Source organism: Lissotriton helveticus, chromosome 3_1 (genome assembly GCF_964261635.1).
Source record: "Lissotriton helveticus chromosome 3_1, aLisHel1.1, whole genome shotgun sequence".
NCBI classification, from domain to species: domain Eukaryota; kingdom Metazoa; phylum Chordata; class Amphibia; order Caudata; family Salamandridae; genus Lissotriton; species Lissotriton helveticus.
The window spans coordinates 940,176,091-940,191,145 of NC_136061.1; the positions used below are offsets into that span (position 1 = coordinate 940,176,091).

General features: G+C 43.8%; 1 protein-coding gene across 1 annotated transcript in view; it reads right to left on the reverse strand.

The window, feature by feature from the left end:
* The window catches only part of ATIC (5-aminoimidazole-4-carboxamide ribonucleotide formyltransferase/IMP cyclohydrolase), a 110,794-nt gene that overhangs the window by 86,634 nt on the left and 9,105 nt on the right, over positions 1–15,055 (reverse strand). The window contains exons 4-6 of the mRNA XM_078681300.1: positions 13,144–13,210; positions 7,229–7,317; positions 2,115–2,266 (exon numbers count right to left, since the gene is read on the reverse strand). Of these exons, the coding sequence (XP_078537426.1) occupies positions 2,115–2,266; positions 7,229–7,317; positions 13,144–13,210 (308 nt within the window). The remainder of the gene's footprint in view (positions 1–2,114; positions 2,267–7,228; positions 7,318–13,143; positions 13,211–15,055) is intronic.

Below are 15,055 nucleotides of genomic sequence, written 5' to 3' on the forward strand. Positions count from 1 at the left end.
CTAATGCGAGAGCGACCACTTCGAGAGCTGGATGGGCTGTGTGAATATAACATGAAGACAACTAGACTGTAACCGTAAGAAGAGGCAACAGAAAAATGTGCCCTTCCTATGCCTTCCCTAGTACAGTCAAGAAAGCAGGCAGGGCTGGGATTGAGCACACCACAAGGAGCAACACGGTGTGATGCGGGTGGGCGCCGGTAAAACCCACAGCTTGTCTATGTAAAGTCTGTGCACAATGGCCACCATAAATAATCCATGTCTTCGGCAGAACAGGGATAGCGATACTTCGGGCCCCACCTCCAGTTGTAACAGACAGGAAACACTTGACATCAAAGGAGAAGTTTAGACTGCGGTTAAGCAAGACACTTGGCCGCGAGATGCACTCTGTGGTGGGGGAGGGGCAGAGCAAGCGAGAGGAAAGCCAGATGGCACCTGATCGCACACTGAAAGCTGGCAGCGTGCGTAACCGCAAGCTTTAGGCCACAAGAAAAAACGCATGTGGTCGGATTTCTAAAGCCCACGCACTAAATGTCGCGCCAATCCAGCGCATGCGCTGGCTCAGGCGAGACCTAAAAAAGCAGCCAGTCAACCACCACCCAAGACAGCATGGAGTGTGAAAATGCCGTATCAAGGACAGTCATGCGATACATACTGCAAGATTTAACATGAAGAAACCCATTTAGGAGTTGGTTTATTTCCCACGAACATATGTGCACATCAATGACCAAACGAGGCAAGTTTTAAGCGGGAGATTTGGGTGTGAACCAGAGAGGTAAACAATACATATTAACATGTGGTAAATAACAGGGCTCGAAGATAAAGTAGAGTACCCGTACCCTCTGAAGGTCTTTGTTTGAAAGCTCACCTTTTTCAGAGAAGGAAAAAAATAAATCAGGGCCGAATTTTAACATATCCTCTACTAATCAAAGCTTTATTTCGATACGAGTATAAAGCATTTAACATTTTATAAAAAAAGGGTCCAAATATAAAAATGCTTAGGACACGGATACCATATTAACGGGAGATAAAAAAAAAAACACAAAGTAAAACAGCTTTTCCTTTTCCCTTCTCCATGTCTCACATACTTAATTATACAGACAATGCATAACAATTCTTCAGGGAAAGGGTCCACAATAGACCTTTTTTTAAAAAATAGATTAAACTAACTCAGCTTTGAGACAGAGTAATACAAAATTTTAAAAGGGGCTTCTTTCGGAGCCTAACTTCTTCAATCTAATCGCCCATGCCCAACTAAGAAATTTTGCCAGAGTGGTATTAGTGTCTGATCGTAGAATTCTCAGCGCTTCACGGTGATTCCTTGTTCCTAGTTGACAAACAGGATTCAACCATTTTTCCCTTAGCTTAGTATAAGCCGCACATGCAAAGACCAGGTGCGGGACACTTGCGACCACTCCATCGCAGTGTGGGCAAAGCGGGTGCGTCCGGTAGGGAGGTTTCCAGCTACTGGTGTGTTCACGAACTGGAAGTGCACCCAATCTGAACTGAACTGGATGTAGAGTGCTCGGTCTCTTGGTTTCTGAATAAAATCTAGGTAGCGTTCTAGGCTTGGGGCCTGCTTATGCAAGAGAAATTCATCAGTCAACTTACCTAGGCCATGGTTTCTAGTCTCCCGACTGTCAACCCAAGCCCAGTAGGCATTTTTGACGGCTGTTTTGTTCAATGGGGACCCTGAATCCCAGGCTTCTCCGAGGCCCAATGCTATGAGGAACTTAAATGTTTGAGAGCCATCTAATCTTGTGGGATCACTCAAGATGCATCACTTCTCTTAGGCCGTCGGCGTATTTGGATAACTCGGGTGTACGCCACAGACGAGCCCAATAGAGAAGAGGGCGTAGAGTGGCAAGATCTTTCAATGATCGGCGTCTCTCTACTGCAATAAGGCAAGCCAGCCCTCAGAACTACAGTCTGGCATGACACCTAAAGTGCAATCAAGGGCTAAGAATAGCAAGCTTTAAGGAGAAGAGGCTCCGCCAAAAGTGCAGCTGGACAGCATATTCAGCACTATTTGTCTGTGCACCGATAAGCCTGCTCTGCTTACCAAATGGTGGTATTTGTACAGAATATGGCTGAGTGAAGCAATTCTAATACTTTACCTTTAAAGCTAGTTGGCGCCTCCTTTCCATGGTGGTGTTCCTTGGATCGGCTCTCTCCATCTCATCTGCAACAGAGTCATAGTCCAATGGATCACAAACCACAGTGACACGGGCATGGTTTTTAGCAGCTGCTCGCAAGAGCGTTACACCACCTTTAACAGAGGAAAAAAGTAATTGAGTACATGGGTCACTATTTAAAGTTAGAAGCAGCTTTCCATACAGGCTGCTAGGTTTACAGCATGGATTTGCCCAATTTGAATTGACACACCAAGTCAGACACATAACACAAATGTTTAAGACCCTTAAAGTGTACAGCAACTCTTGCATACCACCCTATGAATTATTCAAGAATACTCAAACCTACAAAGTTGCTAATAAGCAGAACACGGTTTGAGAAGGACAGCTGTAGGAAGTCAATTGACCACACAACTCCAAATGAAGGGTTTCCTTTCAAATCACTACGCTAAGAGCAGATTCCTACCCAGACTTCGGATATAATAAAGCACTGGTGTCAAATCACGAATTTATGCCAGTCAGATCTAATAGAGTTTCAATGGAAGATCAGGTTTGTAACCATCAAGTTAAAGTAAACAGGAGGTATTTATTTTGAAATGGTGGCGTTTTCTAAGCTACCTCATACGTCTGAATGGTGCTTTTGTTTGATGATGGACAAACTCATTTCAAATTATCAAATGGTTAATGAGATTAAACTACTTGGGGCCTGCTGCAGAAAAGGACGGCAATGTAAAAAAAAAAATAATAATCTCAGCAAATGTGGACATCAGCAAGTGGCAAAATTACTGCTGTTTGTTGTAGTGAGGCCACCAATGGTAAATAGATTTGAAATTGTTGGTCTGTGTTAACATGAGCACTACATTGGTTTCAAGTCCAAGTGTTTGTGACATTCATGTTGCCATCCCCGGACACAGGAATAAGTCTGTAGAAGGCAGACTGAATGAATGGATGGATGGACGTTAAACTGGGGAGATTAGAATTGCCCCTTCTGATTGATTTTCACCCTGGAAATAGATTGCTAAACCGAATTGTCAACTCCTGTATTTGATCGGACTGTTAACCCTGGCAGACTACTTAAAGTGGCATCCTCTTTTTGGGAGGGGAGTGAAAGTGGAGCTCTAATCTCATCAGGAGAGGTCAGGATGATAAACTTGAGCTTCCACAATCTTTTTATACCATTTTATGTTCAAATGTGATTCCAGATATATGCTATGCAAGTTTGATGCAAAGCACTGTGGATATTGGTCACTTCTTGAAGACATTTCAATCCCAGTGGTAGGCATGAGGGTACGGATGCTGTTTACAAGGGCCATTCCAGCTCGACCGCTCAAAACAAATGCCACTATGAAGAAAGAGGATCTGTGCTGGAAGAGGCTGGGCATACGAGGATGCACCCGATCTACAACACGGGCACCTGGACATAAGTTATGCCAGCTATGGTACTGTACAGATGCAGCTAGACCAATGATGTCAGTACCGTGGCATTAGGTCAAGCAGACAATCTAATCAAAGAATGGCCATAGCTAGCACAAAGTGGCAGTACTGGGAAGAACGTGCACTCCTTTAAAGAATATGTTGTGCTAATAACGGAAGAGAAAGAACCTTGATAAGCCACTATTTGCTGCTAAAAACAGGGAAATTGAACTGTGCTGGAAGGTTTAATATGCACTCTGATATATTTTATTGGAATGTTATATGTTTGTATACGTTGATAGTACCTGGCTACCAAATCAAATTACTACAAATATGTAGAGTCAGTGGTGTTTTTCGCCCAAACCTACCAAAAAAAATAAAAATCTGCATATTTATTTCATGGCTTAGCCAACTCAAAGATTCACACAGGATAATGAGACACAAGGTTCTCTACCCCCCCCAACAGCTGCAATATCCTACTCTCCCCCACCGACGCCACTGACGTCCAGGACCTAACTGACCACTATCTCAACTCCATGGCCTCAATAATCAATGAGGCCGCTCCAATGCAACTGAAAAGAGTACCCACTAAGATATCCAACCCCTGGTACAACGGGAGTCTCAATGAAGAGAGACGGGCTATGCGAACGGCAGAGCGCACCTGGAGAGCAGTTCCCTCGACATTGCATCTCAAAACTGAGGAAAAAGAGAAATGCATACTTCAGGAAAATAAAACGCTCAAAGTCAGAGTTCTTCAGAATGCAGCTAGACCAAGCGAAAAACCGTCCAAGTAAATTGTTCGAGCTAATCCGATCTCAATCTAAGGAACAACTCCCAGCTGTCGACATCATGAGCACTACTCCTTCCTGTGAAGATTTCTCAGCTTTAACAAAAAAAAACTGACAATATAAGGAACGACCTCCTCAATGACGCAAGCCTCTACTCAATACCCAACTGCTCAACACCAAAAATAAACTAAAAAACAATGCGACATGGGCATCTTTTGACACCTACTCTGAAGAAGAAATTGACAGAATACTCAGCACCCTAAAACCATCCAATCACCTTACTGACCCTCTGCCTGCTAACGCCGTAAAAGACTTCATCCCATTGCTACTCCCACTCTGGACTAAAATTATCAATAGCTCACTACAACAAGGAACCATCCCGGACTCCCTCAAAGTTGGACAAGTTTCACCTTTATTGAAGAAACCAACTGCCGACCCCACGGACCTAAACAACTACCGTCCGATTACCAACATTCCCACTCTCGCCAAACTTTTAGAAAAATGCGTCCAACTACAAATGACAAAGCACATAGAACAGTTTGATCTCCTCAACCCACACCAATCAGGCTTCCGAGCAGGGCACAGTACTGAAACCGCGATGACTCACATAATTGACGACGCCATCCAAATCTTAGATCAAAATGATACCTGCCTCCTCATCCTTCTTGATCTCTCTTCAGCATTCGACACAGTGAAACATGAGAACTTACTCGAACTCCTTAAGACAAGAATGGGCTTCTCTGGGTCTGTGCTTAGTTGGTTCACTTCCTTTCTACACAACAGGTCTCAAAAATTTAAGAGCAAAAACCTGATGTCTTCCCAGTACCGGTATCGTTAGGTGTCCTGCAAGGTTCCTGCCTATCCCCTACTCTGTTTAACCTTGTTATGGAACCTCTCACCACTCTGTTATAAGCATCCAATGTACACTTTCACATGTACGCTGATGACACGCAAATATATCTCAAGTTACAATCCCCCAAAGACATCCTGAGTCTGAATTCAACGATCAGAAGCACCCAATCTTGGCTGGCTGACAACCACCTCAAACTCAATGCTATGAAGACTGAGTTCCTCCTAATCTCATCTCCCACGAAAATATCTTCCGCACAAACATGGCTTAAGCACCTAACAGCACTCAATGTCCAACCGACCATCGTGGACTCAGCAAAATCCCTAGGCATAACACTCGACACCAACCTCAACATGCAGCAGCATATCAGCAAGGCTACTAAGGGGGCGAACTTCCAAATAGATACCTTGAGGAAACTGAAACCCTTCCTCCCAGCAAAAGACTTCCAAAGAGCAGTACAAGCTCTAGTCATCCCTCGCATAGACTACGGCAGCGTGGCCCTCTGTGGCCTCCCCCTAACGACAACTGCGCCCCTCAGAGCATCACTAAATGCGGCTGCAAGACTCATCACTGGATCAAAAAAGCACTCGCATATCTCCCCTGACTTCAAATCCTTGAACTGGCTGCCTCTTGAAGCCAGAATACAGCTGAAAATTGCCTGCATGACGCACAAGGCTATACACCTGAAATCACCCAGCTACCTCACTCATAAGTTGACAATGTCCGGTGGGTCCAGAGCTACCAGGAGCACAAAATCTTCTGTTGAAACCGCGAAGATTCCGGAAGGAAAAAACTTACAAACGCTCCTTCTCTGGAATGGTGCCCAGGATCTGGAACGCACTTCCTCCTGAAACGAGGCTCATCTCTTCCTCCCTTCTTTTTAAGAAAGAAGTCAAAAGTATCCTTATGGCTAAATACACTTGACCAACTCGTGTGATCTACATTGCGAACAGTATTATCTGTATTCTGTTATGATATAGCCTATATATTCCTATGTACGTGTGTATGGACTTTTAGTCTAAAGTGCTTAGATCCTTGCTCCCTCATTTTGATGGCCTACGCTCCAACCAGGCCGTGCTACCTCATACTTTACGTAATTTTTCTTTTTTTTTTGCTATGTACATGAACTTGATCTACCTCCCTACTATGCCCTCTTGTTCCCTTACCCTTCCACCTGCCTGTGTAAAGCGCTCTGTTATCTGCAAAGATCTTGTTCGCGCTATATAAAACTCTCAAAATAAGGTTTGTCAGTTTCCAATAGCTGTCATAACAGATGGACCCCTCCATTCCTTTGACTTCCAGCTGCACGGTTTTGTAAGGGTCACGATCACAGAAAGATGTTCCCCAAAAATACCACAACCACTTTTCTAGCACAACTAGGGCTGCGGCTGGAAAGTCTAGAACACGTTTCCACTAGGGAAGAAAATGGCTTCCCACAAGACAAAGCCAAACCAGCCCCCAAAACGCCACAAACTGAAACAGAACTATAACAAACATTCAAGTATAGAACACACCAGGGGGCAGAGAAGGACTATACAAAGAAACTAAAGACAGCTTGCGGCAGATGCCATATTGTTGCAGACAATCTAAAAGTGCATGTGGCCTTTGCCAGTCATCCATCCATCCATGCTAACACGGGCATTCTTGATACACCACAACAGTAGCGGAGGTGTAGGCAATTAAAAGATGCAAGGTCCAGGAGGTTCCTTCAAAGTAATCAATTATCTATAAACCAGCAAAATAAAAACGGATTTACTTACACGTGAAAAAGTGTTCTAAAGTAAGCCTCATTTTAGGGAAGTGGAGATCATCTCTGTAGAAAATAATGCTGATCTTTTCGAATAACAAAAATATGGTACTTACTAGCACACTGGTGCATTTTTAGTGGTATAAATCTAGTGTCAACACCAGACTCCATATTACTCCTTACCCTTCAATAACTCATACCCTCTGGCAAACTAGCAAACCTGTAAAAGAATCAGACATAGGTGCGCAAGTAACAACTGATAGAGCTTCAGACATGCAATCACATCAAGCTTAAAAGTTACCTATGTCAATTTGTTCAACCGCCTCTGCTACAGTCACCTCTGGCGAAGCCACAGTCTTCACAAAGGGGTAAAGGTTGCAAACCACGACCCTATAAGAGAAAAGCCTATTGATTAGTCACTTGAACACTACTGCCTCACCCCCACTCCAAGAACCAAGGAATCAATTTCCCCAATTGCTAAACGAGACATCAGTGGCACAAACGGGCATTTCTTCCCCAAGATAAAGTCAGTCTTCACAGCTATAAACATGAAGCGAAGACCACCACAGCTGTGCACAAACTAGTCGGGTCACGGTAACAAACGTTGCGTTTCCACATAGCATAGACACTAAAAATAAAAATATACGGTATGGCATTCAAAAGCAGAATAAAAAAAGCATTGTTAAAGCTAGTTGGTCGGGCATGCATGGTCCGTGAAATCCAGATCCACTGGCTTTGCCAATATGCCACGAATTAAGGCCAAGCCTACAAAGTATTAGACTCTGGGAACACCAAAGAACAGGCTCTTTAAAAGGCTAACTGGCCTTTTGGAAAGTTGCTAGTTCATACAATTGTTCACTGCTGTCAGAATCAGGTGCTTGGTGGGGTGAAAAGTGCTTTTTTGACACGGTCCCCCCCTTTTTGCCTGGAAGAAGCTGATTACCTAGGGCACGTGTACTAGAGAGTCCCTAAGGGCTGCAGCATGTATTATGCACACTAAGGGAGCCTTCACCTAACTCATGCAGACTGCCATTGTAAGCTGCACATCTTGGTGCAGAACATGAAAACCCTGGGTGCCATGCCTGCAGTATAAGAAAGCCATCCCTACAACAGGCCTTACAGCCCTAAGGCAGGGTGCACTATACTACGTGTGGACACATCTGCAGGTGTGCCCCTGTGATGTCTAAGTCAATTAGACATTACAAGTAACCAGGGAAGTAATATTAAAGTACACGTGCTGGACATAAGTTCCCTATCTACATGAGGGCTTCACTGAAACCAAAGATGTTTGGTATCAAACATCTTGCATTAATAAACCCTCACTGATTCCAGTGATGGATGTATTCATACGTTAATCCAGAGGGCAACTTAGATGTCCTCCACCCCCCATGAAAAAAACGTATCGGCGTGTGTGCTGGCTGACTGGTTCTGACCAGCCTGCTACCACAGACTAGTTTCTTGCCCCTTCGGGTGAGAACCCAAAGCTCTCAGGTGGTCAGGAACAAAGCCTTCTCCGGCAGAGGGTGTTTACACCCCCTCCAACAAGGTAGAACGCCAATTTAGAGGTCAAGGGAGGGAACTTCAAAAAGATCCAGCCGCCTTTGGTATGCAAATCTGGCTTCCCTCAGCAGTGAAGGGATGCCATCCACCCTGAGCAGAGCCCATTGGTCACCTGGAAAGGCAGGATAATTAGTAGTCCGAGGCATTGTGAGAAAGTGCCTCTTTTCATGGTTAGCACCCACTTTTTACCTAGAAAATGATGTGGCCTCGATTGGAAGTGAACACCGGAGAAGTGCCGGGCACACTGAAAGGGTTCTCCACAGAGATTCTCAAATAAGACATTATTAAAAATGACACCCCTTTGGAGACATGGGAATCTTTCCATACAGTGTTGGGTGTGTACTCTGCAATTAGCTGCATTACATCAACACACGTATTTTCCAGGTGGATGTATATTTGCACTTTTACCGTACATGTGAAAAGGAACCTTGTGTTCATCTAAAGTGGAAATAAGGGAACCAAATTGCAGTCAGATAGGGGTAGCACCGTATGAGGCGCTGCAAGGGGGTGGGGGGTAGGAAGCTGGCTCTGTATATACAATACCAAGTAAGGTATAGTGTGCAGATCCCAGTGGATCCACAGAGGCTTTACAAAGGTTAATGTAGATAATACCTTACTCTTTTGTGGTAGTGTGGCCGAGCAGTCAGGCTTATCAGACAGCTGTGTTAAACATGTGTTGTACACACTCGGGCAAGAGACTGTTAAACACGCAGACTGAATCCAAGACCATTGGCTAAAATCCTTCCATCCAATATGGAGGATTTTCTGACCCACAAGAGGACAAGGCTCCCACCTCAGGGAGGTCAGAAACTCGTCTGGAAGTGGCAGGCTGGTGCAGACCAGTCAGCTGCACACCAGGGAGTTGGTCATTTTTTCAGTGGGCATCTCTAAGACGCCTTCGGAGTGCATTTTACAACAAATCCCACACTGGCATCAGTGTGTGCTTATTATGCTGAAAAGGTTGATATGAAACTTCATAGCATTCATTAAAGCCATCATGGAGCGGTGGAATTCGTAATGACAATCTCCCAGCCCATGTACTCGGTATAGCTTCACTGAACCATACATGGTCTGAGAATGGAATTAGATACTGTAGGGGCATATTGCTCCTGCAGCTAATCCCTCACCTGTGGTACAGTGCATCCTGCCTTACAGCTATGAGGCCTGCTAAAGGGGTGGCCAGCCTATGCCACAGGCAGTGGTTTGTAGGAATGGAACAAAGGGATGTGTGCCATGTCGATTCTTCAGTTTTAGTTGCACCTAAACACAGTGTGAATTGGTAATGTGTTAGGTGAGGGGTCTCTTAGGGTGGCATAATACAATCTGCAGCCCTTAGAGACCTCTCTGGTCACAATGTCCTCTGTACCACTTTTACAAAGGACATGTGAGCGAGAGGTATGCCAATTGTAGAAACAATGGTACAGTTTAGGGGAAAGAATACCAGCACTGGGGTCTGGTTAACAGGGCCCATTACATAATCAAAGTTGCTTCAGATACCAGACAAAAAGTCAACAGAACCCCATTTTCCTACGGGTGTTTGAGGTTAGTATGCAAACTTGATGAGGATTGCAGAAAAAAGTAATCCATTTTAGGTAATGCCTGGAAACAAACGAAACAGTGTGAATAGCAATGTTAATGTTAAAGATAGGATAAGTTGCAGACACAGAGGATCAGAAAACCCTACTGTCTCTTCAAGTGTTGTGTGATACGGCGTTCTTTTGACAAACCAGAGCAAGTTCAGTCCTTCTAACCAATTGGACCCCGAATGAAGGTCTAGTAATACTTTACTATAGTCAACGTATTCCTGTAGTTCCGTTACTACTCCATCAAGGATTTAGTGGGGGTAAGGCGGAAATGAAATCCGTTGATAACAGATGGTCTTTTGAGAATAGAATGTTCGATCAGCTTGGTACTATACCTTCTGAAGGAAACTGGTTTACACGAATGGTAAAGTCAGATGATAAGAATTGCTTTATACAGGATAAGATCCCATAGTAGATTAGCACACTGGATCACTGTGCTAATCTAGAGATGGTCTCCTTGAGAATAATGGTTAAGGATTATGGTAGTGGTTCAGGTCACAGCAATGGGTAAGGTGACTTAAAACAGTTGGGAAAGCCCAGGGCTTCAGGTAAATCATTTGATGGATGCCAAAGATTCCTGTAGTACGATGAGTGTCACTAATGCCTTTAGAAAGCTAGGCTTCTATTGCCATCCATACTGCTTTTAAATAAATACTTCTGCTCATCTTGTAGGAACTTATGCCAGTCTCCAACAGATCTAGATCAGGAGGGGAGCCCCTGGTTGGAAGTCATGGAAGGTGAGATCCAAAGATGTGCCTAGGGTCATATGCTGAGTGGCTCACAACAGCAGAAATTTAGACACTCCAAATAACAGGTGATAGATTCAGTGTGTGCTCTTCAAAAGCAGTGTTGTGCTCCAATTGCTGCTGGAATCAATTTGAGGCACCCACCATGTGGAAGTGGAGTTGATGAGATGAAGGAGAAATTTACAATAGAGACGGAAATATCAGTCAGCGTGTCCCAGATTCACTTTCCATCTACCTCCTTCATTAATGAAAAGGTATCCCAAAAAAAAACATACAAACACCAAAACAACCATGAGCTACAATGTCACACCTTTGCCAATACAAAAGCAGACTAGTCAACAGCAAATACATTGAGGAATTGCAAAAAAATGTTAAAAAAGGGGGGGGGATTGGTTAGGCACTGGTCCCCATCACTGAAATACAAAAGAACGCATATGGGAACAAAAATATTTTGCTCGTTTAAAGTGAAACTATCACCTCGATCCCCCTCACCATGTCGCAAGCTCAATCATGAGATTTCACTGAGGGTTCTCCCTTTGTTTAAGTTTGGATTGACAGAGGTGTACTCTAATGCAGAGAAGGGAAGAGCATTTATGGAGCAAGGTTATACATTTAGGATTTTGTAACTCTAACGTCAGCTTAACTTTTATTCAGGAAGTATGCATTTTTTCTCCATTCTGGTCTTCTGAGTAGTTACTTAAGTCTAAGAAAAACCCTGTGTATGTTGAAAAATATTGAAGAATATTGGAGTATGAATGTGCTTTGAAGTGTTGGATGTGAAAGCTGTATGCTAACAGAATATCCCAAAGGGATTTTTTCTTAGACTTAAGCGTCTTTGTGGTGTCCTGTCCCTTTGGATTGTTGGACCCCTCTCTTTTTATTGAGACTGAGTAGTTAACCATAATTAACCTTGAATTTGACCTTTTCACTGAAACGATAAAGCATACACTGGTCATGCATGTCAATTCACTAAAATGCCTGGAGTAGCTGACCTTCACTTTCACTCACATAAACACTGTCACCTGCAACCATTAACACAACATGCATTTAAAATAATTTTACAAACCTCAGCTGCCAGAGAGGGTTATATTTTATCTAAATGAACTCCATTTTTTACAACACTAATCGTGAAAAATATATTATATAGAAAATCCACTATTTGTGCAATAGAATTGACAGAATACAAAGAGTGCAGCACAACTGACGTCCATAAGGACGAGCTGCCACTGTGTTCCTGGCGCCGATTGCCACCTTCGCGGCTAGGGAGTATCAAGGTAGTGCCAGGGGTAGCAAGGGGCAGCCCGGGGTCACAGCTGCAGCACCTGGCGAACCCAAAATTACGTCCCTGGCACTTGTTCTAACTAACATGTCAGTGAGCCACATTCATTTCACTAGCATGAAGTGGTCTTCAAACTAACGCTTCTGTGTGAAAAGAGACATCATGCCCCTCAGAATGAAAAACTTTTCCACATTGGAAAATAAAACATGTTTAACAATCCAAACATAATTTTGTTCAGCTATGTGTTGTATTCTCTGCACTTATGTTTGCTGTACCCCTTTAAATCTTACATTCCATTTTCCTGATGTCATTTTCCACTGTGTTCTCTCCAGTCAGTTAGCTCCTTGCTTTCTGATGGGAACACTAGTTATTCTCTGTAGTGCATAATAAATGCCTTATATTCCTTTACTAGCCTCATTACATCATTTACTACACTATGCCTTTCAAAAAGTGCAATCAAATATATGGATGATAACAGGAAATGGGCAGTCTTGCTTCCATAGGGTGTGAAACTACCCACAGTGTGATCCTGTATGGGAAACTGGGAAGGGACTTTGAGTTATTCACATGGCCACACCCCACTCCTCCAATGAAACCTACTCTCAGCCAGGATATAAGTAATAAATCAGATCACTGATGGAATAATAAAGAGTGGCCCCCTGCCGCTGTTTTTTTCACTAAACATACAGACCTGATGCTCCTCTTGGCCAGTTACTGGTACCATTGATTGAGATGAACTCATTCCCGCCTCACAGACTGTAGACCTCTGGCATAAAAGCATTGCTTTTGGTAAATATTTTATAAGCAGCGCTTGAAACCCTTTTCTCTGACTGGGCTACTGTATGTATTAACATTTTTAAAAGTTTTTTTCCATTAATTTTACCGCGACACCAGCATTTTTTATACAGACCGCATTTTCCACTTCACAGAAGGTTCACGGGGGGGGGGGGTGAGTCCTGTGGATCTTGGGCAAGGGTTACCATTCTGGCTTTTGGATTATTTCAGTTGTCACTACTACATTGTCCATCAAAGTATTTTCCAGCCTTACCTTACATAGCTGAATCCAAGCTTATCAAGGTCAGCTCGGTCCTCTGGTGTGTCACGAGCAAGAATTCCTAATAAACAATGACAATAGATTATTCAGCTCACAGTAACTAGTACATATTTCACTCTTGCATGTTTTTCTAAAGAAAGTATACATCGAATAATGTCTTTTCTCAATGAATAAAGGGGTCGGCTTACAATGTGCACTCTGTCTTTAGCATATAGGTTACCAAGCACAAGGTATACAGCCCTTAGAAAGCATAATTTACCACACATGAAGCTTATCATAGGTAAGTACAGGCTATAGGCTTTTAACTTTAGCATGCTGTACTTTAGGGCAATTAAACTGAGTTTATGCTGCATTAGAGCCCCCACTCTCTCACTTTTTGGCCCCATTTTAGCTACTAGATGCTGGTTTTTAACTAACCAGACCTCCCGGTGTTATTTCCTTAAAAAAAAAGGAAATGTCTAATTGTAACACAATTGGCAAGGACTTTAGCACCCCTGTGAGTCCCTAGTAAATGGTACCCATGATACCTAGGGCATGGGTACTAAAGAGGGTCCCAAAGGACTGCAGATCTTATGCCACCCTGAGGGACCTACACACACATTCCATGTAGACTGCCATTACAGGCTGCATGACATGGTGCAAACCATGAGTGAAAACATGACATGGTACACTCATGCGCCACGTCAAAGTGACTGCATTTAATAGAAGTCATCCCTACAGCAGGCATTGAAGCCCTAGGGCAGGGTACATGATATTTTATAGGAGGACATATCTGCATGAGCAGATATGCCCAGTTGAGATCCAGTTATATTACTAGATATTGCAAGTGAAAAGGGAAGCAGTCTCAAGGTATGTACTGGGCACTGGTCAAAAAAAGTTGCTCAGCTACATAATGGCTTTATTGACTCATATGGCGTTTGGTATCAAACACTTGATAATATACTCGCAGTGATGAATGTATTAATGCATGCGTCCAGAGGGCAACTTAGAAGTACCCCCTGAACCCCACAAGTTGTCTAGCAGGGTGGCTGACTGGCCTTGACCAGCCTGCTACCACAGAAGAGTTTGACACCCCCCGCCCCCTGAAATTTGTCAGGAGGTTCGTTGCACTGTCAGGCTGGACACACCTGCAGAGTGGTCAGCCTGAAGGGAACATGAAAGAAAGGATTCCACGATCTTGAATGAGGTGGACATAGGAACTCTGGGACAGGGTGATGCCCCCTACCCACAGAAGTGGGCATCTAGTGGGTATGGTGACCCTAGGGGTAAATAGCTCGTTGGCTACTATTCCTCACTCACCTTAACAATCCTAAATTGAGTATGTAGGTGGCCCCTTGACACCAGAAAATCAGATGTGACTAATGGAGACTTAAAAAGAAAGGACCGAAGATAGTGAAAACTGAAGGCCAGCACACATGATTGGCACAAAATCCTGCCAGACTGCTTGCATTTAAACCATTGCTGGGGCCAACTTTGCCACTAGCTGTAAATCCTCCATTTTTTTTTCAATTAATAAAAAAAAAAAAAAAAAAAAACCACATTGGAGGAGTGCCCAGCACCTCAACTGGGAAAGATCTCCCTTCGAGCAGTGGAGCTACTTCCCTGCACTACAGGCACCGAAAAGCATCTTCCCGGCCATTGGGCCAACCGAATAACAGCACGACAGGCGAAGGCTCCATGCTCCAAAAGGTTTGATCCATCTCCTTGCCAAGTTTGGAGATGTCATGACCCACAAACGCCACCCAGCACCAATACCCAGGGTACCAGGCAGTTGCAGCAACCAAGGCTTGTTGATGGTCCAATTCAGACTCCAACAGCACATAGATAGACCTACTGTCAAGGGATGCCAGGATCCACCAGGCCAGCAGAGTGACCCTACTGCCCAGTTTCCCCTCATCACCAGGTC